Source organism: Brassica rapa, chromosome A07, assembly GCF_000309985.2.
Source record: "Brassica rapa cultivar Chiifu-401-42 chromosome A07, CAAS_Brap_v3.01, whole genome shotgun sequence".
NCBI lineage: Eukaryota > Viridiplantae > Streptophyta > Magnoliopsida > Brassicales > Brassicaceae > Brassica > Brassica rapa.
In genome coordinates this window covers 27,440,089-27,461,620 of record NC_024801.2, presented here as the reverse complement: position 1 = coordinate 27,461,620, position 21,532 = coordinate 27,440,089, and the positions used below count along the sequence as shown (strand labels likewise).

The window sequence follows — 21,532 nt, the reverse complement described above, 5'->3', positions numbered from 1 at the left end:
AATCCTTTCTAACCCTAAACCCTGCCTAACCCTAAAAACCCTACCTAACCCTAAACCCTACCTAACCCTAAACCCTTCCTAAACCTAACCCTAAAACCCTACCTAAACCTAACCATAAATCCCATCTAACCCTAAAACTCTACCAACCCTAAACACTAAAAAATAATCTCAAAACTTAAAGCTAAAAAAACCTAAACTCTTACCGCTATGTAATTTGTTGTTGTGATATTCAAATACCACATTACATAGCGGATTTTAAATCTTACATCCATTAGTTTAATTGCCAAAATATTTTGAAAATTGTATCTTATGAATAAAAAAGGTAAATTATATTTTAATAACGTTAATTTTTGTTAAAATAGAATGAAAAATTATTATCATAAATAAATTAAGAATTTTGATGAAATTTGAAAATCTTCGAATCAATAACAATTAATTAGTAATATTTCAAAAACCCTTAAACTATTATAGCAGTAGAATCTCAAAAAAAAAATTAAAGCTCTCAAACATTTATTTGCCAATAACCATCCTTAAATCTTTGCTCATTCAAAAAAATAATATTCTTTACATAAATTGGAATCAAGTTTTGTTTTTTGACTAGAGACCCAAGTTTAAATTATACCACTAAAATATTTTAATATTTAATTGTTCAGAAATAACAAGTTAATGTTCTTAAAAAATAACCATCTTTAAATCTTTGCTCATTCAAAAAAAAATATTTTTTTTCATAAATTGGAAACAAGTTTTGTTTTTTGACTAGAGACCCAAGTTTAAATTATACCACTAAAATATTTTAATATTTAATTGTTCAGAAATATTTATTTATATATTCGAGAGTAGACAATGCATAGATGATACTAAATTGATAGCAATAATTCTTTTTGAAAAACACAATATAACTAGTAAAGTATACAAAGAATTTTTCAAAAATTTATGAAAATGTTTAAGCCTGCATCGCGGGCAAAACACCTAGTTATTCCATTATTTCCAATGTATTAAATCTGACCCACAATTAATTTGATTAATTATTTATTAGTATAATTGTTAGAACTAGAAGTTAGACCAGAAAAATGTTAAAAGAAAACTTAGCTAGTAAAGCCTATATATAAACGCCCAATGTCAAGGCCCATCATGTGTTTCGCTCTCGAGAAGAGATCTCCAGTTATAGTTTTTTCAGTTTTGTTTGAACGAGGTGTTTGGTAAGAACCACTATTGGGTTTTAGCTATTATTCAAAATGTATTAGCACTGGGATTGAGTTGAACATCAATCATGTATTGCTTTTCATGGGCTTTTTTAATATCAATGAAATCAAGACCCACCAAAAGAAATATACAGAAATTTATGGAAAGAAAAGCAAGCGAAAACAAAATTTCTGTCGGGTGTTTCGTAATTATTTTTCCGGTGGATTTGCAATTTTCCGATGGACCTACAAAGCAACCAGATGATATTAAATGCGTGACTAGATCAATAAAAAGTAGGGCTACCTGAATCTATCCAACAATATTTAATATTACATGTCGTTTCATTTTTGCATGTCAGACCATCTCCAATGTATTTCTCTATTTTTACCTCTAAAATAAAGGAACTCTATAATAGAAATGGGTTTTACTCCAATGTATTTCTCTAAAATAGAGATCTCTATATATAGAGCAAAATATAGAGGAATGCTATTTCTTCCCCTATAAATAGAGGAAAAAATAGCAATCTCTATTTTAGAGGTAAAAATAGAGATGGGTTGTAATGATTTTGCCTCTAAATGCTATTATAGAGGTAGAAATAAAGGTGGGTTGGAGATGCTCTCATAATGTCATCATCTTTGTCCGCAAATATAGGTCCACTTTGATATTTCTTTTTCTTTTTGAATTTCTCCTTTTGTTTAATTATATATAGAGATAGGGCAGTCTAACAGCACGCGCAAGTGAAGCGGTCGAATAGGGTCCCAAAATATAAAAATAAAAAATTAAGGATTTTTTAAAATATATAGATAAATTATGGTAACAAACTTTAAAATTTTAAATATTATGCTAAATGTAGAACTTATAATTAAAAACAAATCAGACAAAGTTATTAAATTTTAAATTTACGTGATAAAGTGTACGATTAATATATTTTTTTGAACATGGTCCAACATTAATTTGAGACGGCCCTGTATAGAGATATAAGGAACTCAGCTCGATTATAATATTACTTGCATCGTATCGATAATTTGGATGATTGGTTGGACTGTACATGTAAAAATTTTACTATAAAATTTAGGTCGTAGAATTTTTTTGATTTAGTTATAAGCAATGTACTTTTAAAATTGATTGTTACAATAATATATTTTTATAGCAAAAAAATCAGAATTTAGAAGATAAAATTTTTATAGACATTTTTTATTTTTTTATTGTAGTTTTAAAAAACATGGTGATTTAAATGCCGTAAATTAATATCAAAGCTAAAGTTATATATTTCGATAATGCCATGCAACTAAATATCTGTATTGTACGTAAGTTATTCCTTTTTTTTTGTATCAAAGTGTGCAAGCTATTCTGTCGGTGAAGTTGAGCGCAGATCTTGGTTGCTTATTTATTAGCCGACCTTTGCGTTGGATGAAGGATTGAATGAACCATCAACTATCTGTAAGACTGTAACTATCTGTATGCACACAAATTAGAAAAAGGTATTTTTATACTTAAACAAAAACATTATTAATTTATTCAAATAACAACAGTTCAACTAATAATAAAACAATTAAACAAACGTTATAATACGAAAATCATATAATATAAAAATTAGTAAATTTTATAGTAAAAATTAAAATACTATTTATTTTAAATAAAATATTTTTCTAAAACCTCAGATATTAAGAAATGGGAAGATTATTGTATTAGTGAAAGATTTTGCATAATTACTTTCACTCTTTAATCTTATCCTAGTTGATTCAGAAACATATAACTTGTTTCGGAATTTTGTAACAATCAACTTGTTTTCTTTTTCAAAAAAAAAAACAATAAACTTGTTTAAAAAAAATAACATATCCAATAGAAAGGGAGGAGATATCTAATCGATCTTTACCAAAACAAGATTCGAAGACAGGAGCGAGACAGTGGGGCTCACGTAGTAATTTATTTTTTGTAAGATAAATTTTCAAACTTTTATGGTCCCATATCATCTATCTTTCCTGTTATAGTATTTAATGCTTCAGTCCATTTTCCCATTCTGCCTATGTTTTTTTCTCATGTTTCGCTTTGTCCTTTTTATTTTACTTTATTCCTTGTTCATCACAGCTCATTTAATGTCAATCGAAAAACTTGAAGTACATTACTCTTGAGAAACTTCGTCGCTAATCAGATAACGGGTTTATCTGTATAAACTTCGTACAGATGTTTTAGTCAAAAAAATAAAATAAAAAAACTTCGTACAGATGCAACAAAAATGCAAAAGGAAGTATATATAAAAGTTTTCGTCAAAAAAAAAAGTATATATAAAAGTTATTTGTTTCATTATCGCTAGCAAACATTGGCCAACAGCAACATTATGTTTTGTTTGTGATCTTTGGTTCAACAATATGGTTCAACGAATGATTTCTAACCTGAAGTTTATAATGCTTACATTTGTAACGTTTAAATCTTTTTGTTGTTAGTCTGAAAGTTGTCAATGTAAGTTATAGCTTATTTGGTTGCGGGGATTCTATTGGAAGAGGTTGAGTTTTTGTTTTGAGTTTGAGTCTCCATTTGTATGTAACATCTATCACCATGTGGTTAATTCCATACTGAAAGAGATTATTGATTCAAGGTGCTAAATTTCTTTTTTTTTTGGACAACAGGTGCTAAATTTCTATTAGCAAAGAAAACGCTACGTTTTACATATTAACATATACTATATGAATATTGAATTCCCTAGAGACCCGTTCAAAAGTATAAAACATCCGAACCACCCCCACCTCTAGACAACACAATCTTTCATGCTTTTAATCAAATAATTTATATTTCTTAAGTACACCGAACTTTGTTGGGTTTATTTAATTAAAATAGTAATAGCGTATGCACTAAACATTAAAGTAGCCATGTATATATTATAATAAAGCATAATTTTAATAAGTCTCGGTCATAACACTATTTCAAAAACATGGTTAGTTGGTTTTCTTCTTTTGTTAAAAGCAAAGATAAACAAAAAAAAAAACAAATTTGCCGAAGAGTTGTTGATATATGGTGTTGTACAAACCCAAGCTTTTATAGTTTGTAATAAAAATAAAATGAAAGTAGACTCAATATTCTCTAAAAAGTAGTCTCTAAAAACGAAAATAATATTCTTTGTGTTTTGCGAGTATAGATTTAAAATTAAACTTAATTGGTAAATATTTGTATGTAATCTATCCTTATCCAAAGAAAATAAAATGAAGTTAAAAGTTATCACAACACTTCAAAAGTTTAATAATATGGAGGCAAATCAGTATAACTGAATAATTTGTCATCTATATAAAATATGTCATAATCACCTCCCTTGTATATCAACTTTATATCAACATATAGTATAATACAATAGTTAGCTCAATTATTTTTTTTATAATCTCAGCTACCCCCTCCCTTATATTGAATACTCAACAAAGACAAAACACATAGTTTCTCTATATCTTCTTCATCTCACCAGTTTTCTGAAAGCAAGCTCTTACAATGATCAGCAATAAGCGCATAGAAGCTGTGAAGATTCTAGTGGTGATTATGATAATGTTCTCAAGGAGGACTTGTGAAGCCGAGTACTTTAGAAGACACACATCACCATCAAGACCAGAACGATTTTTCAAGGTGAGAAGACCAAATCCACTTCATCATCATCATCATCACCATAACCATGGTTTCATCAATGATGATTATTATCCTCCAGAAAGTTTCTCAGGATTTTTGCCCAAGACAATGCCAATTCCACCTTCTGCTCCTTCCAAAAAACACAATGTCTATGGTTTACAGAGTACCAATTCTGAAAGATATCCATGATCTACTATCACCAAGATACTAAGTTACACATTTATGTTTACATACATATTTAAATAACATAGAGATCTAGTTATGTCTACTTCTTTTTCTCCCCTTTGTTTTTTTTTTGTCTTCAAGGAATAACCACATTAAGGTCGGGCTATTTTTGGATGCCCGCCTATTTATTTCAACCCTACTTGTATTATAGTTTGGAGAATTATGTATCTTATGTGCAAACTCATGATTGAATCATTGTAATGCATCATGCTAAAAAAAAAAAAAAAAAAAAAAAAAAAAAAAATGCATCATGCTAATGTAACTTCTTGGTAATATCAACTTAACACCTATGTTCTACTGTTTGTCTCTTTCTTTTTTAAGTCCAGAAGCTTCTAGTGCCTGATTAGCGGTATGAATATGAAACACAAAGCTAAATATGTTCCAGTAACATAAATGTTTTAATATAGATTCAAAAGAAACAAATATGTCAAAATGAATTAAATTAAATGAAGTCACCATAAATGATGCTATGGTATATACCGTCACCATAAATGCATTTTTTGCATATACTAATGGAATTTATTATTTCCATCAAAAAGGAGAACTCTATAGTTGCATGTAAGTGACTATATACATGTACCATACTACTACCATCATAAACTTTCGAGCTAACGTATGTTTGTTTCGTAGTAACGATTTTATTATTCAACAAGGACTTTGAAATTTTGTAGTGCGAGGATATAACACATTTATTAGCAGCCACCAACCAACCAACTATAAACCAGTAGTCTATCTGGCGCAGGAAAGATGGTCCTACTGAAAGCAGTCCTTGCCGCTATGCCGACATATGCCATGTCTTGTTTCAAACTACCGGTCTCGCTCTGCAAACAGATACAATCGGTTCTTACTCGTTTCTGGTGGGACGTTAAACCAGAGCTCAGGAAAATGAGTTGGATATCATGGGACAGACTCACCCTTCCAAAAAGCGCAGGAGGGTTGGGGTTCAGAGAAATCGAGGTGTTCAATGATGCTTTACTAGCAAAACATACTTGGAGATTACTCAAAAACCCGAACTCCCTGCTTGGCCAGATTTTACTCAACAAATACTGTAGGGATTCTGATCTCCTCTCCTGCTCGGCCCCAAACTCAGCATCTCATGGATGGAGGGGTATTTTGGCGGGACGGGAAGTTATCAGGAAAGGAGTGGGGTGGTCGTTGGGAAATGGAGCAACCATAAGGGTCTGGAGTGACAAGTGGCTGTCTCCTGAAGCCCAAATCTCACCCATGGGACCTCCTACTGAACAAAACCAGAACCTACGAGTTAGGGACTTGATGCTTCCCAACTCAGCTGACTGGAATGTGGAATTGATAAAACGCCATCTACCGCAATATCAGGCGCAAATCATGAAGCTATCGGCGTGTGCAGCACAAGAAGATGAGCTGGTCTGGCTACCGGAGAAATCAGGGAGCTACTCAACCAAAACAGGGTACGCACTGACCAAAATTCACAATGGTGACCCGGTACAAACATTCAACTGGAAACGCTATGTATGGAGTGTCGAATGCTCGCCAAAAATCAGACAGTTCTTATGGAAGCTGAAGAATAATGCTCTAGCAGTAGGGGAAGCTCTGGTTAGGCGTGGAATGCAAGTTGAAGGAAACTGTAAGAGATGTGGAGCTAGTGAATCTGTTTTCCATGTGATGTTTGAGTGCCCTATAGCGAGAAAAGTCTGGGACCTGGTACCAGCTATGGCAATTCCATCTCGAGCAGTTTGCAACTCGTTGGAGGACCTCCTTATATCGAGCTCCCGGATGACAAATCTACCACCAACAGGTCTGTCTAAACCCTTATACCCATGGTTACTTTGGGTCTTGTGGACTAGCAGAAATCAGTTCTTGTTCGAAGACAAGTCTTTCTCAGAAACAGAGATGTTAGCAAAAGCGATTAGAGCAGCGAAGGAATGGCAAGAGTCTCTGCCTCCCCGAAAACAAAGCTCTGTTTCAAATAAAGACAACGTCAGTTCGAACTCTCATCAAGTTCCGGAAGTTGCTAGCATATTATACTCGGATGCTGCCTGGAATGCTTCTTCTCTTGCAGGTGGACTTGGCTGGATTTGTACGAACTCAGCAGGGTCTTACCGCTTCCAAGGAACCGAGACTAAACGCTATATTGCCTCAGCCCTAGCAGCAGAAGCGTTAGCGTTACTTGCAGGCCTCTCAAAGGCTGCTTTCTCTGGCATCAAAGACGTGATCTGTTTATCGGATTCAAAAAGTCTTATTGATATAATCACAGGAAACAAGGCTGTGGTTGCTATTAGAGGGATACTCCATGACATTGGCGTGTTGAGTGCTTCCTTCAACTCTATCTCGTTTCGATTTATTTCTCGTGTTTGTAACGAACCGGCTGATAGGCTGGCAAAAAATGCTTTGTTTCAGCTCTCTAACAGTCTCTCTGAGATTGCTAGTACTGATGAACTTTAGTTGCTTAAATGAATGAATGAAGGTTTGAACAAAAAAAAAAAAGAGTTGCTATGTTAGTTGTAGTTTTGACTTGTGTTTTGGCAAACGTATTAGTCACACAATTAGGTAATGACGACAAATGGTTGTCATTAGTCTCTTCTTAATCACAAAAAGTCAAGATTACTTCCAACTTCAAAAAGTCAAAAGCAAGACGACTTCAACACTTGAATTGATTGTTCTTAATATGGTTTTGTTTTTGTTGCTAAAGTGAACCGAGAACAGATGGTCTTTTTATATATACAACATTACATCTAAGGACATGAACATTAACCTCCCAAACAGAGTGGGTCAAAAGGAAGAAGGGTTAAGTTGAACAAATGAAGAGTTTCGGGGTAAAATGCAAAGAAAACTAAAACTCATGAATGCAAAACCTACTGAGCAACATCTTCTTCTTCATGGTCTCGGTCTCTATGCGTTGGAGAAGCTGTTGGTTTTTCAGACACTCTCACATTATATTTCTCATACACTTTTTCTCGATTCTCCGACCACCATGTCTCTGCTTGATGTTCACCGAATCTTCTCCGGCTGCAAACAAAAACAAAACCTTTCAGCATCATCAATCACACTTACTAGTAAACACATAGCTCAAGAACATGAACAAACCTGAAGCGGACTCTTCTTAGCTCTCTAGTTCCATCATGGAGTGCCACAAGGGTTATATACACGCCAGGCTCATACTGTTCGATCCACTCTGCTTCTACATCATTAGTACTGTCCACAGCCCCTGTGTGGCTCGAACCATTGTCGTTTTGGAACTGGAAAGGCTCGTGTCTCTCGCTGATTACTGACCCGCTGCTGCTAAGCCGCGGGTCTGCTGGATAACCATTGTTTCTTTCGAAGGCTCTAGGAGTGTGGTTTGGCGATTGGAGACTGGACCGAGAAGATGCATTCGCAAAGGCGAAGTCGGAAGGAGCAACTGAAGATACAGAGGAAGTCATGGACTCTGATCTTGAATGAAGGAAACCGTTTTCTTCAGGGAAATTGAAACCGTTTTGAAGGCAGGCCAGTTTGATGCTCTCACCAGGAGGCAACTTCTCAGCTACTTCCTTAAGCTACAGAATCAAAGATTAGCTTATTACACGTCAAGCTTCAATGCAGTTCACAAATATATTAATAGGCATGCGATTTTGGTTAATTCGGTTAATTAGGCCGGGTAGTTTTGGCTTCGGTTAGTTCGGTGCGGGTACAATCCCACCACCGAAGTAAACCAAAAATATATGGATTCGGTTTTCAGTTAATTTCGGTTTTATATTTTTTTCCGAAAATAGCCGTTTTTTTTGGGTTTCGGTTAGATTTTGTAATAGTTTTTAAAAAGCTCGGATATTTTCAGTTAAATTTGGTTATTTTTGTTAAGTTTGGTTCGGTTATTTTGGTTAATTTTTGGAATTCTCGTTACTATTTTTCTGAAAACCAAACTCATCAAAATTGAACCGAACAACCGAAATATTTTCAAAAAATTTCTGAACCAAACCGAACTTTAAACCGAAAAATGAACCGAAAACCAAAAAAAAATTTGTTCGGTTTGGTTCAAATCCGCAGGCCTACTGTATATATATCATCAAAACAGATTGTACCTGAGCTATGAGTGACTTTATTGCCTCCTTAGCAGCTCTCGACTTAGCAGACTCCTCCTCTGCCAACGCTAAGGCTTCCTGAGTCTTCTTAACCGAGTTCTTGAGCTCTACTTCTTGAAGCTCACACTTTTGAGTCAAACTGTCAACCTAAACCCAAATCAAAAAAGTGCATAAAGACCATGGAGAACCAACGCACAAGAAGCAAGCATGATCAAAATCCATACCTGTGTTCGTAACTTAATAATCTCCTGATTCAGAATCTCATTAGTTTTCTTCATATTATCCGCCATCCCCACAGGGAAATAGATTCCAGAAGTCGAAGGCAAAGGAGTAGCAGACCGTGGAGGAGGACTAGACCTCCTGGAGAAAGGCGACACCGACCTGGAGCTAATACCTGACGGAGCCTGAACCAGCTTTGGAGCATTAGACCTTGACTGCACCACATCTTTCAGCTGCAACAGAGAAGGCAGCTGAGAGTTGCGAAAGTTATCACTACTCTTCTTCCCTTGTTTAGCAGCTTTGCTATCCAACTGCTTGATCAAATCCACATTAGACGCACCAAACTTCGCCAATCTTATCTCAGATTTATCCAATCTATCCTTATTCTCCCCCGAGAGACGCGGCACGACGCTGTTCCTTCTACTCGTATCCGAAACTTTACTCAGCTTAACATAACAAACGTCGCAGACACGGTACAGCCTCCCAGCGCTCGGAGCCAACGCAGCTCCGAACGCCTTCTTGGAGCTGCACGAATGACAATGAACAAGTCCGCAATTATAACAGTTATGCCTCTTCCTCGTGAAGCCAAACGCTAGCCTACACGCTGAGCACTGAGACTGCTCAGCGCCAGACACCCATTTATGCAGACAAATCGCCGCGGTGTAGCTTGACCCGCAAGCAATGTACTTAACGTGCCTATCCTTCAAACCTTCCACTAGAGTCGGCACTTTTCGATCCTCCAAATCGCCGTGCCCTAACCTCCCGTTAGCTCCTTTCCCCCACGTGTACACTTCGTTTCTAGACGTCAGCACCGCCACGTGATACGCACCGCAAGAGATCTCCTCGACAAACTCGCTCGCGAGTTTGTCCTCCACCAAACACGGCACCTTCCCGTCCGTCTGCAAGCTCCCGAGCTGGCCGTAGACTGTACTCCCCATCGTGAACACCTGTCCAGAAGTAGTCAACCCGACTGTTAAGCTGTGCCCGCACGCGACTCTGTGGAAGTTGTAGTCAATAAGTGAAGGGACGCACGTCGGTTTAAGACGTGCGTCCTTATCACCGTGCCCGAGACGGTTTTTATCCCCGTCCCCCCACGTGAACAGCTTCCCTGAGCTAGCGTTCGACTGCGGCGCGACGATGATCTCAACCACAGCCGCCGTGTGCCACACCCCGCACGAAACCGCAATCGTTCTCAGCCCTGACAAAGACTCAACCTCCCTCGGAGACCTAACCGTCTCCCTCTCGCCATGCCCCAACACCCCAAACGTCCCGTCCCCAAACGTGAAAAGCCTCCCGTGAGACGTCACCAGAGCCGTGTGCCAGGGCCCGCACGCCACCGACGCCACGTGGAGCCCTTCGAGAGGTCCAGCGATTCGCTTCGGTATCCAGTGGCTGATATCCGATCCGTGCCCTAGAAGGCCGACGCTGTGCGTGGCGTCTCCCCACGTGTAAAGCTCTCCCGAGAGAGTCACGGCGCACGTGTGGAACTCTCCGCAGGAAACAAAGTCAAAGTTAGTTGCGAGGGAGTCAACGAGACGAGGGTTGAAAACGTCTTTCCCCATCCCGTGGCCTAGCCTCCCTCCTGACTCTTCCCCCCAAGTGAAAATCTCTCCCTGCCTCGTCACAAACGCGGCGTGCCGTACGCCGCAAGCAATCTGGTGAACGTCGAGGACGATGTTTGACTCCAACGGCTTAGGGACAAGGACGTCTGTTCTCGTGGTGGTCACGGCATTGTCAGAGATAATGACCTCGCCCCAGATGTACACGTCACCTAGCGCGTCTGCGTCGTCTGCCCCGGAGCCGTGGCTGGAACTGCTCTGGGCGCTGGAGACGCTGACTCGGAACCCGTCTGAACCGGATACCTTTGTTTGCATGGCTTTGGTGTCTAGTAAAACATGTGACTTCTCTGAATCGGTTGAAGGTACCTCGCTCTTGGGAGAAGCGATTGGATCGAAACTAAAGGGAGTCCCAGGAGAGCTGTGGCTATGTGAAGTGGTCGCGGAGCTGCTGCTTTGACTGCTCGATGTCAAGTCTCTGCTGGCCTGCAGTGTATACAAAACAAACTTATCACCTAAACTGTAATAGATCACTAGGTAATAGCCATAAGAACAACAAAAGTTAAATTGCGAAATTGTAGATAGCTTCAGCTTATGATGAACACATATAAATAAAAGTTTGGCAGATTTATATTAAAAAAAAAAGAAGTGTGAAAACAAAAATCACTCACGGTTGTGTCACTTAGAACTAGACTTCCTCTTTGGGACGAATACTGTCTCCAAAACCTTATTATTTTCGCCTTGGTTTTCTTCATATTCTTAAATGGTTTCAGTTCAGAAACTGAATTTAAAAAAGCCATTTGCAAAAATAGTATAACAAAACAGCAAGAAGAGTTTATGGTTGATGGTGTGTAGGGGATAATGGAATACCTTGAGTGTATACTTATTATATAGACATGCTTAGGGTAATACTTATAACTTACTAAGTTCCATATATTATCGATTTGTGATAGCATTAACCCTATATTTGTTTATTTTTATGTAAGATAGCGTGATTTAGTGGATATATAGTTGGGGAATAACTGTCTATAAGCAAAATTTGTTACTTATTTTTAATGAATGACTATATTGTGGTCTAGCAAATTGTATTTCTATATGAGTAACAAATAAAGGAATAATATCTTTGCTGAATATATGGAGTTATATGTTACAAAAAGATACAATTTAGAAATAAGATTATGACAACACATTTTTTTATTATTATTTGGGCGGGAAGCAATTCATAAAAGTTTCCATTTCGGCAATTGATAATCAATATTTACAACCTACAGATTTTTTTTCTAATATTATTACTTAATTTAACAGATTTTAGATTAATTTATATCGATTTAAACATGGTATAAATTTTGGTGGCCTAAACTGATTTTTAGAACCATGATACAAAACAAAGAGTCTTTGCCTGAATACTTACATCAACTGAGATGTTTCCGCCATTCCAGCCATCAATCTTTGACCGTCCGCCTTGCCCTGCAGATATCAATGCTCTAAGACCTCCAATCCAAGCTTCAGCCTCAACCTTGTCCTTACAAATCTATCAAGAAGTAAAAAATTTACGCCTGGAGAGTTATTATCAAGCGTTTCTGAGATATTAAAGTTGTATCAGTTTCATAATGACTAACCAAGTCAAGAGACTTCTTTTTTCCGTTGTATAAGAGAGAAAATGATAAGTAATCTTTCTCTGGGCGAAGGTAACGCTGGAAAACAGCCTATTGCAAAAAAAAAAGAGTAAATGGCTTATCAGATCTTTCTTGAAAGCCAGCCAAAGACGAATGGTTTATATACTGTTTTAAAGAAATGAAGAATGTCTTTACAGTTCTTTGCCCAGGTACAATTTTAGATACAGAAGCTAACTTAAGCCGCTTTTCGCCGCTGCTCGATATCCAGATCAGAGACTTTTCATCCTGCGTAACCAAACACCAACGAGCATAGTTTCCTCAGATGAAGCAATTATCCAAAAATAGATAGCTTAGAGACTAAGTGTTGTTGCTCACACTAGAGAGTCTAAAAGGATAAAACTTCGGCTTTCCTTTGCGACCATACTTCAAAAGCTGAGAGCCCTTCTTCAATGTAATCAATGCCTGCCAAAATGCAAAATGATACACATAAGGACACAAGAAACTAGCTGCAAAGACAGCAAAGTTCCCTTGCATCATCAACAATTAATCATGTTTAAATGGTCACTTTGCATATAAGATCACAGAACATAACAATTGAATGTATACACCTACAATGTTACGGTTCCTTAAGCCTAAATGTAATTAAACAAACAAAAACTCTTAAAGTTTTCAACTTTGAGCTTCATACAAGTACTAATCAACCGTCCTTCCATCGCTAAGACAAAGATTAGAGCTTTTCTACTAAACAGACATCGTAGCAGCGAAGACAAGAGGGATAGAAAGAGACGGACTTGTTCAACGTTGTGGTCAGGAGGAGCATTACTATAGGACACAAGATCTGCCATTCCATGTGAAACAATCACCAGAACGACGACACCACCACCCTCTTCGATCCTCACCGTTCATCATCTACAACAAACAAAAGCCCCGGAGGAGGTCCTAGCCGCCGTGGAAACCATCAATACCGTAAACACCGGCTAATGAAACGTAAAGGTGAAAACTTTCGAGATGGGCACTGCCTTAATTGACTTGTCAGATCTAACGAAGCTTCCACCAAAGACCGGGACTTTGATTTTTAAGAATTTTAGAAGAAGCCAAATTTGATTACGCAAAATGGTGATGCTTTAGTAAAGCTTGTGACTTTTCGGCGATACTAGTGGTGGCGGTGAGAGAGAATATACGGCGGAGAAGCAAAAGGGAAGGCGGAGGAGGAGGAGACAGGGAAGTCAGAGACAGCGATGACACAAGGAAGACCAAATATAAAAAAAAAGTGACGACGGTGTGAGAGACTGAGTCCGGATACGGTAAAATACGAATAATTAAATAAAGGAAACTGTTTTTTTTTTCTCGAATTATTTAATACTTTATTCTGTTTTCCATTTTTGTATTTTCTTATAAATAACTTTAGAAAATATAATAATATGTAGGAGGCATCCCTATGAAAGTCTATTGAGGCTAGTGAAGGGAGAAAAAGAAGCAAAGAGGCGTTCCCCATGCAGTAGTTACATTCAGTAAATCAAATTATAAGCTCCGAATGGTGATTGCGGTTTGAGCGGTGCGGAACAAGCGGTTTAACTGCAGTGCGGGTTTAACAGTTATAAAAACATATAGATATATGGTATATATAGAAATTTTTGTTACTGTTAAGTGTGGTGCGGGGCGGAGCGGTTGTAAACATTCTAAGTCATAATCTTAAATTATGCTTGTTTTATTAAAAAAAAAAGGGCAGAGATGATATGATATCATATGAAACAGGATTGATAATTTGATACACAGAATAAAATGTTAAGAATCAACAAAAAATTTTGGTGGTATGAGAATGGATACACCGTATTCGTATCAATTTCAGAGATAACAAGACAATCCACAAGGTCAACTTAACCGACTTTTCTCTAATCCGTGTTGAGTTTATTAAATAAAACACTTTTGATTACCTGCATGCAGTATTTGTTTTATGAAAATTTGTGTTTGTTTTTAAAATGTGAATAATATATTGACTTTTTCATTCTTTCAATATCATCATGTAGATTCCTTAATAGTTTAAATAAACCGATGATCATATTTCAAAACGTCTTATAAGAAAGTTAGTGAAACTGATTGGAATGGTAATTCCGGTTAAATTAGGCTGGTTCATTTAGATTTGGAACGGTGAGCAACCGCACCACATACGCCATATGTATCTTTAAATATGGTTTTGTTACTATTTGAATCACAAATGTTCTGAATTTTACCTTTCACATTTTAAATCCGGTCTAAGAACTCATAAGACTGGAGGTATTCTAGTAGTTTACGTGGACGGTGAGGTTTATTCTTCGCCACATCCACGTTGAATGTTAGTTGCCGGTAGAAGTGAAAAGCCAAAAACAATCCTAAGGGGGTGAGTGGGCCCGTTTGGTTTGGTGCTTTCCGTCCACATTTCGGGGAGTTACTCGAGGAGAATGTATCACTTTATTGTGAAACAACAATAATATTGTATCTCCATTTTATTTCATCAACCTTGTTTCTTCTTCTTTAATCAGTTTATACTTATTTTATGGTCTCTTTATTTAATATGTGTGATTTTAAAATTTTCATTGACAGATTAAATAGTTTAGTGGCTATAAACGAATGTGAATGTGATATTGTTTGATAACAATGCATAATTACATAGGATTTAGCTAGTCTTGGTTTTGTAAAAGCAAATCGAAACCTTGGATTGGATGATGCATATGCCCAAGAACCAAGACACAAAAGTTGTAGTCCAATTTCCCATACAAAATATATAAATTAACTATCATATGCACAATATTTATAACATATCCTAATATGTATGTTGAAATGTTTGTGTCATCTAGACTAAAACAAAATACAGTATATTTGAATACTATATTGATGTACTATAAGTAGAACAAAACTAGACTTAAAACTTTCTTTGAATGGGAAATTTTGAGTGCCTTGAAAGGAACAATATATACGTACGTACGTAGTCTTCTACAATCTTTGTAACTAGATCAATGGGCATACATTTGGTGCATATAATACTTTCTGAAACGTAAAGACTCACTAAATAAACATTCTTCATATCATAAAGTCCTGAGATATAATATATATATATATATTTAATCTGTATTTAATCATGCATAAAACAGTTAAAACCTATAGTAAAAAGGTTTTGGTGGGAAAATTAACGCAATAGGAGATAATGCGATGATAGATTGTATGATTGGACATTAGAGAAATAAAGAATAAAGTGATGATGAAGGCAAATGCTTAAGAACAAAAGAAAGTAATTCGGTGAACAAAAAGAAAAGCTCCAAGGAAACATGGATATCTACTTACTTTGTTGGTTGTTGTTCTGCATTGGACCCCTCTCTTTACGTATGACATCTCCACATCTCCTACCTTTATATATACACTTGTAATATTAAAAACATTTTGTTTTTATTTTGTCGTTCTTCATACATGTATTTATTATATATCTCAACTATTCACTCACTTATTCAAAGTTTCTTCATTGTGATATTGCTTGTCAGCATATGAGAGAATCATAAATACTTCACGACAAGATCAAAGTATTTAAGAAAGAAGCTATAGATAGACATGCGACAATCCGTGATACGCTTTGCACACATTCAATTATGATATATTGCAAAAATAATATGTATATTTTTATCAGAAAAAATTGATTTAGTCGATAAAACTCTTTTCGATTTCAGTTGAAAGAAGTTTACTCTTAAAAAAAATCAATTTATCATGGTTTAAGATCTCATTCTATGGAGGTATACGACCAAACTGAAATCGGAGCAAATGGGCCTGAAAGTAAAACTTTGTTACACATGGGCCAACGCTACAAGCCCATTTAAAAGAGATCAACGTTGCTGGCACTGATCGGGTCAAATCAAATCATACCGGACCGGGTCGACACGATTCGGATCTTTAAACTCCCGGGCGGAAGAATGGAATCAGAAAATCTCGAGATCGAACCCTAAGCAATCGAAATCAAGGGGAGACGATTCGAAATCGAAGCAGCTAGCGAGCTAGAATCGGAAGACATCCATTGAAACTAGAGCTTTCGATGGCGGATGGGTTCTGGAACCAGCAGCAGCGACACCAGCAGCATCCTCCTCCTGGTGGTCCTCCAAAACGCCGCCGTTCCGATTTCGGTAACCTCCTTTCTCCTCTTACGCCGCGCCCCTCTCTCTCTCTAGATATACGCATCAGCTTCATGCTCTTAGTAGTTTCCTTGAATGCCATTAGATAAAATGCGGAAACAGATTAATAAACTAAATTAGCTACGTATCCACGGATAAAGAGAGATCTTATTATTATCGGCATCGGAGAGCATAGAGCAGTGAAGCAGTGAATGCTCTTAGTAGTTTCCTTGAATGTGATTAGATAAATGTGGAAACAGATTAATTAACTAAGGCTCCGAATGGTGACTGCGGGTTGAGCGGTGCGGGACAACCGGTTTAACTGCGGTGCGGTTTTAACAGTTATAAAAATGTATAGATATATGGTATATATAGAGATTTTTGTTACTGTTAACTACGGGGCGGAAAGCGGGTTACCATTCGAAGCCTAAATTAGCTACGGTCCACAGATAAAGAGAGATCTTATCGGCGTCGGCGAGCATAGGCCAGTGAAACATTGAATGCTCTTAGTAGTTTCCTTGAATGTGATTAGATAAATGTGGAAACAGATTAATTAACTAAGGCTCCGAATGGTGACTGCGGGTTGAGCGGTGCGGGACAACCGGTTTAACTGCGGTGCGGTTTTAACAGTTATAAAAATGTATAGATATATGGTATATATAGAGATTTTTGTTACTGTTAACTACGGGGCGGAAAGCGGGTTACCATTCGAAGCCTAAATTAGCTACGGTCCACAGATAAAGAGAGATCTTATCGGCGTCGGCGAGCATAGGCCAGTGAAACATTGAATGCTCTTAGTAGTTTCCTTGAATGTGATTAGATAAATGTGGAAACAGATTAATTAACTAAGGCTCCGAATGGTGACTGCGGGTTGAGCGGTGCGGGACAACCGGTTTAACTGCGGTGCGGTTTTAACAGTTATAAAAATGTATAGATATATGGTATATATAGAGATTTTTGTTACTGTTAACTACGGGGCGGAAAGCGGGTTACCATTCGAAGCCTAAATTAGCTACGGTCCACAGATAAAGAGAGATCTTATCGGCGTCGGCGAGCATAGGCCAGTGAAACATTGAATGCTCTTAGTAGTTTCCTTGAATGTGATTAGATAAATGTGGAAACAGATTAATTAACTAAGGCTCCGAATGGTGACTGCGGGTTGAGCGGTGCGGGACAACCGGTTTAACTGCGGTGCGGTTTTAACAGTTATAAAAATGTATAGATATATGGTATATATAGAGATTTTTGTTACTGTTAACTACGGGGCGGAAAGCGGGTTACCATTCGAAGCCTAAATTAGCTACGGTCCACAGATAAAGAGAGATCTTATCGGCGTCGGCGAGCATAGGCCAGTGAAACATTGAATGCTCTTAGTAGTTTCCTTGAATGTGATTAGATAAATGTGGAAACAGATTAATTAACTAAGGCTCCGAATGGTGACTGCGGGTTGAGCGGTGCGGGACAACCGGTTTAACTGCGGTGCGGTTTTAACAGTTATAAAAATGTATAGATATATGGTATATATAGAGATTTTTGTTACTGTTAACTACGGGGCGGAAAGCGGGTTACCATTCGAAGCCTAAATTAGCTACGGTCCACAGATAAAGAGAGATCTTATCGGCGTCGGCGAGCATAGGCCAGTGAAACATTGAATGCTCTTAGTAGTTTCCTTGAATGTGATTAGATAAATGTGGAAACAGATTAATTAACTAAGGCTCCGAATGGTGACTGCGGGTTGAGCGGTGCGGGACAACCGGTTTAACTGCGGTGCGGTTTTAACAGTTATAAAAATGTATAGATATATGGTATATATAGAGATTTTTGTTACTGTTAACTACGGGGCGGAAAGCGGGTTACCATTCGAAGCCTAAATTAGCTACGGTCCACAGATAAAGAGAGATCTTATCGGCGTCGGATAGGCCAGTGAAACATTGAATGCTCTTAGTAGTTTCCTTGAATGTGATTAGATAAATGTGGAAACAGATTAATTAACTAAGGCTCCGAATGGTGACTGCGGGTTGAGCGGTGCGGGACAACCGGTTTAACTGCGGTGCGGTTTTAACAGTTATAAAAATGTATAGATATATGGTATATATAGAGATTTTTGTTACTGTTAACTACGGGGCGGAAAGCGGGTTACCATTCGAAGCCTAAATTAGCTACGGTCCACAGATAAAGAGAGATCTTATCGGCGTCGGATAGGCCAGTGAAACATTGAATGCTCTTAGTAGTTTCCTTGAATGTGATTAGATAAATGTGGAAACAGATTAATTAACTAAATTAGCTACGTCCACGGATAAAGAGAGATCTTATTATGGGCCGGCGAGCATAGGCCACTGAAACATTAGACTTATATAGCCTCTAAATTTTTCGTATAAAACTTTACTAAATCGTCTACAGCCCCCAAAGTTCACGATAATCTAACACAAGAACACATATAGACTAATGCTATTAATCAGAAAAGATTGAAGGATATTAGTGAATTCACATGTTTTGTCTTATTGTAGAAGCTCCATCGTCTGCAGGCCATGAGATGCACGGTGGTGGTGGTGGTTACTTCCCGCGTGATGAGGATATTGATACAAGAACTATTGGATCAGCTTATGATCGATACCTCCAAAGCGTGGTGCTTTTTCTTCTTCTTGATTCGTTTTTTTGAGCATTCTTGTTTTCTTTTTTATTGACCTGAAGTTTATTTATGTCTCTGTGTTTGCAGCAAACGAGTTCTATGCCATTGGGAGATTCAGGTCCTCCTCGTAATGGTGTAGTTATGGACGAGTTTATGATGAGACGCGGTGGTGGTGGTGGAGTTCACGGTTTAAACGGTCGGGATATGGGTTTTGATCCGATAGATTCTGTTGATAGGCGTAACCGTGAGCCACTTCCTCTACCTCCAGATGCGTCAAACACTCTCTACGTTGAAGGTCTTCCTTCTAATTGCTCTAGGAGGGAAGTTGCTCGTATCCTTTTTCATCAGACATGACAAAGTTTTTTCTCTTTTTTTTTTTTGTTTGTTCTGAATGGAACCTATCTACTCTCCACTTTCCTTAACCGGTGTCTAGATATCTTTCGACCTTTTGTAGGATATAGAGAAGTGAGACTTGTGACCAAAGACTCCAAACACGTAAGCATACCCTATGATTTAAAGTTTCGGGTATAGCTGAGATTGAGAATCACTACTAAAGGGTTGATAATGTTTATGGTTGATGCAGCGGAACGGAGATCCTGTTGTTCTTTGCTTTGTTGATTTTACAAACCCTGCCTGTGCAGCAACTGCTCTGAGCACCTTACAAGGTATATAATAAGCTTACTAAGTCTCTTATCAGTTATTACACATTTATCATGAGTCTGTTTCCACACTATATGCTATAATGCAATAGCCTGAACCTTAAATCAACTAATGCTCTAAAGCCCTGAACCATAAACTCTGTCCCCTATGATCTGAAACTCGCATTATTTTAAAACCAATACATTTGACAGGCTATCGAATGGATGAAAACGACCCTGATTCCAAGTTCTTACGGCTTCAGTTTTCAAGAAAACCAAGTTCAAGACCGGGACAACGAGGAAGGAGGTGATGGGGCACTACATCAACCAAATGGTAATTTTATTGTCTCTGCGTCTGCTGCTGCTAGTCTTTTAGCGAGAAGAGACATCATCTTCTTCAAGTAGAATCTCAACGAAACCGAACATTACAGCACTTGTTTGTATTATTGTATTGTTAAAGCAAAACCTGAGTCAAGAGAAACAAATATATTGGAGTGTGTAGAATCTGAGGAGATAGAAACTTAAAAGGCTATTTATATATATTTGGTTCCTTTCCTAGATTTCAAACTCATGTTTCATGTTACAAAGTTGGTATCAAATGTTCATAACAAAAAAAAAAACTTGGTTTTAGATAATGATTGAATTATTTTGATCCTTGGGTTTTATGAAATTTCTATATTATTTGCTCTGCTTTCTCCACAAGTTTTAATTTTATAAAATTTCTTCTTTCTCAGTTCACATTTTTGACTTGCATACCTCTCTTTTTGTCTTCTCTTTGATTTGAAAATATTTATATTTTTTTGTCTTCCAATATTAATTAATGTAATATGGATCATATGAAGACATGTTTGGAATTGGAGGTGCTGTAGTCGTGGACGACTTATGATATTTGAGATAAGTTCAAATATATTATAATTTTTATTTAAATCTTTTTTTGTCGTTTGAATTATGTAACGTTATCTTGTGATTCTTGTTATATTCGTTGCATGAATGTGTAAACTTTCTGTATCAAACAGAGAGACGTGATTGCTTTCGGAGTCATGATTTGATCACATATAACAATATGATTTAATGTATTCGAGATTTCTCTGTTAGTATATCATTTTAGCCAAAGTAAAAGAATTTGAGAAAAGTACAAAATGAACCACCTATTTACAGAAAGAATGATATGACTGGTGGCTCAAGAAGCGTAGTTGAATTATGGCCAAGCAGATGGCTCCGTAGTTGAATTACGAGCAATAAGTATGCGACTTTGGAGGCAAATTGATTTTAATTTTCTGATAACTTCATCAAATAGCACATATACTTAAGATATTTTGCATTACAGATAGTAAACTTTGACCATATTTACTGCTAAGACTAATGAACAAATACGACTTATCACTGATTCACTATATATCTTAAATATGCTTGACAGTATTACGACTTTACGAGCAATAAGTATTGTTTAGCCACTAGTTTTTGAACATATATTTGAATTCCTTAGCACTTAGTCGTCACCTCAATCATAGAGTTCTAATTGACAATATATTAAAAAAATAGCTTACACCACTTGAATCACTTTAAATTTGATTACGCTAATACTTATTCCACCTTATCAAAACTATTGTTAAGATTGGACGCCATTTATTTTAAGTTTAACATAGACGAAGTTGTTTTAGGTTCTTACTAATATATGATTTTGCTTTGCTTTCTAA

At 37.0% G+C, this 21,532-nt stretch overlaps 2 protein-coding genes across 3 annotated transcripts; one reads left to right on the top strand and one right to left on the bottom strand.

Moving 5' to 3' along the window:
- Positions 1–7,634: 7,634 nt before the first annotated feature.
- On the bottom strand, positions 7,635–13,848 carry LOC103832150 (PH, RCC1 and FYVE domains-containing protein 1). The gene is made up of 9 exons (XM_009108109.3): positions 13,230–13,848; positions 12,814–12,900; positions 12,634–12,723; positions 12,442–12,528; positions 12,234–12,353; positions 9,272–11,308; positions 9,048–9,194; positions 8,077–8,525; positions 7,635–7,998 (listed from the first exon to the last, which is right to left on the bottom strand). The coding sequence occupies exons 1-9, from the start codon at positions 13,281–13,283 to the stop codon at positions 7,845–7,847; spliced, it is 3,225 nt and encodes a 1,074-aa protein (XP_009106357.1). The 5' UTR covers positions 13,284–13,848; the 3' UTR covers positions 7,635–7,844.
- A 2,402-nt stretch (positions 13,849–16,250) lies between these two features.
- LOC103832149 (nuclear speckle RNA-binding protein A) lies at positions 16,251–20,467 on the top strand. 2 transcript variants are annotated; one of them, XM_018652738.2, is made up of 6 exons: positions 16,251–16,580; positions 19,094–19,194; positions 19,285–19,528; positions 19,631–19,692; positions 19,781–19,862; positions 20,049–20,467. In XM_018652738.2, exons 1-6 carry the CDS (start codon positions 16,493–16,495, stop codon positions 20,144–20,146), a joined length of 675 nt encoding a protein of 224 aa, XP_018508254.1. In that variant the 5' UTR covers positions 16,251–16,492; the 3' UTR covers positions 20,147–20,467. The 2 variants fall into 2 exon arrangements, with proteins under 2 accessions (XP_018508254.1, XP_009106356.1); XM_009108108.3 differs by having other exon boundaries at positions 16,278–16,580; positions 19,076–19,194.
- The last annotated feature ends 1,065 nt before the right edge of the window (positions 20,468–21,532 follow it).

Coding starts and splice junctions, on each gene's coding strand:
- LOC103832149 (XM_009108108.3), top strand. CDS start 16,493: ATGGCGGATGGGTTCTGGAACCAGCAGCAGCGACACCAGCAGCATCCT. Junction 19,529..19,630: donor CTCTAGGAGGGAAGTTGCTC/GTATCCTTTTTC, acceptor ACCGGTGTCTAG/ATATCTTTCGACCTTTTGTA. Junction 19,693..19,780: donor TGACCAAAGACTCCAAACAC/GTAAGCATACCC, acceptor TGGTTGATGCAG/CGGAACGGAGATCCTGTTGT.
- LOC103832150 (XM_009108109.3), bottom strand. CDS start 13,283: ATGGCAGATCTTGTGTCCTATAGTAATGCTCCTCCTGACCACAACGTT. Junction 9,195..9,271: donor TTATTAAGTTACGAACACAG/GTATGGATTTTG, acceptor ATTTGGGTTTAG/GTTGACAGTTTGACTCAAAA. Junction 8,526..9,047: donor TAAAGTCACTCATAGCTCAG/GTACAATCTGTT, acceptor TTGATTCTGTAG/CTTAAGGAAGTAGCTGAGAA.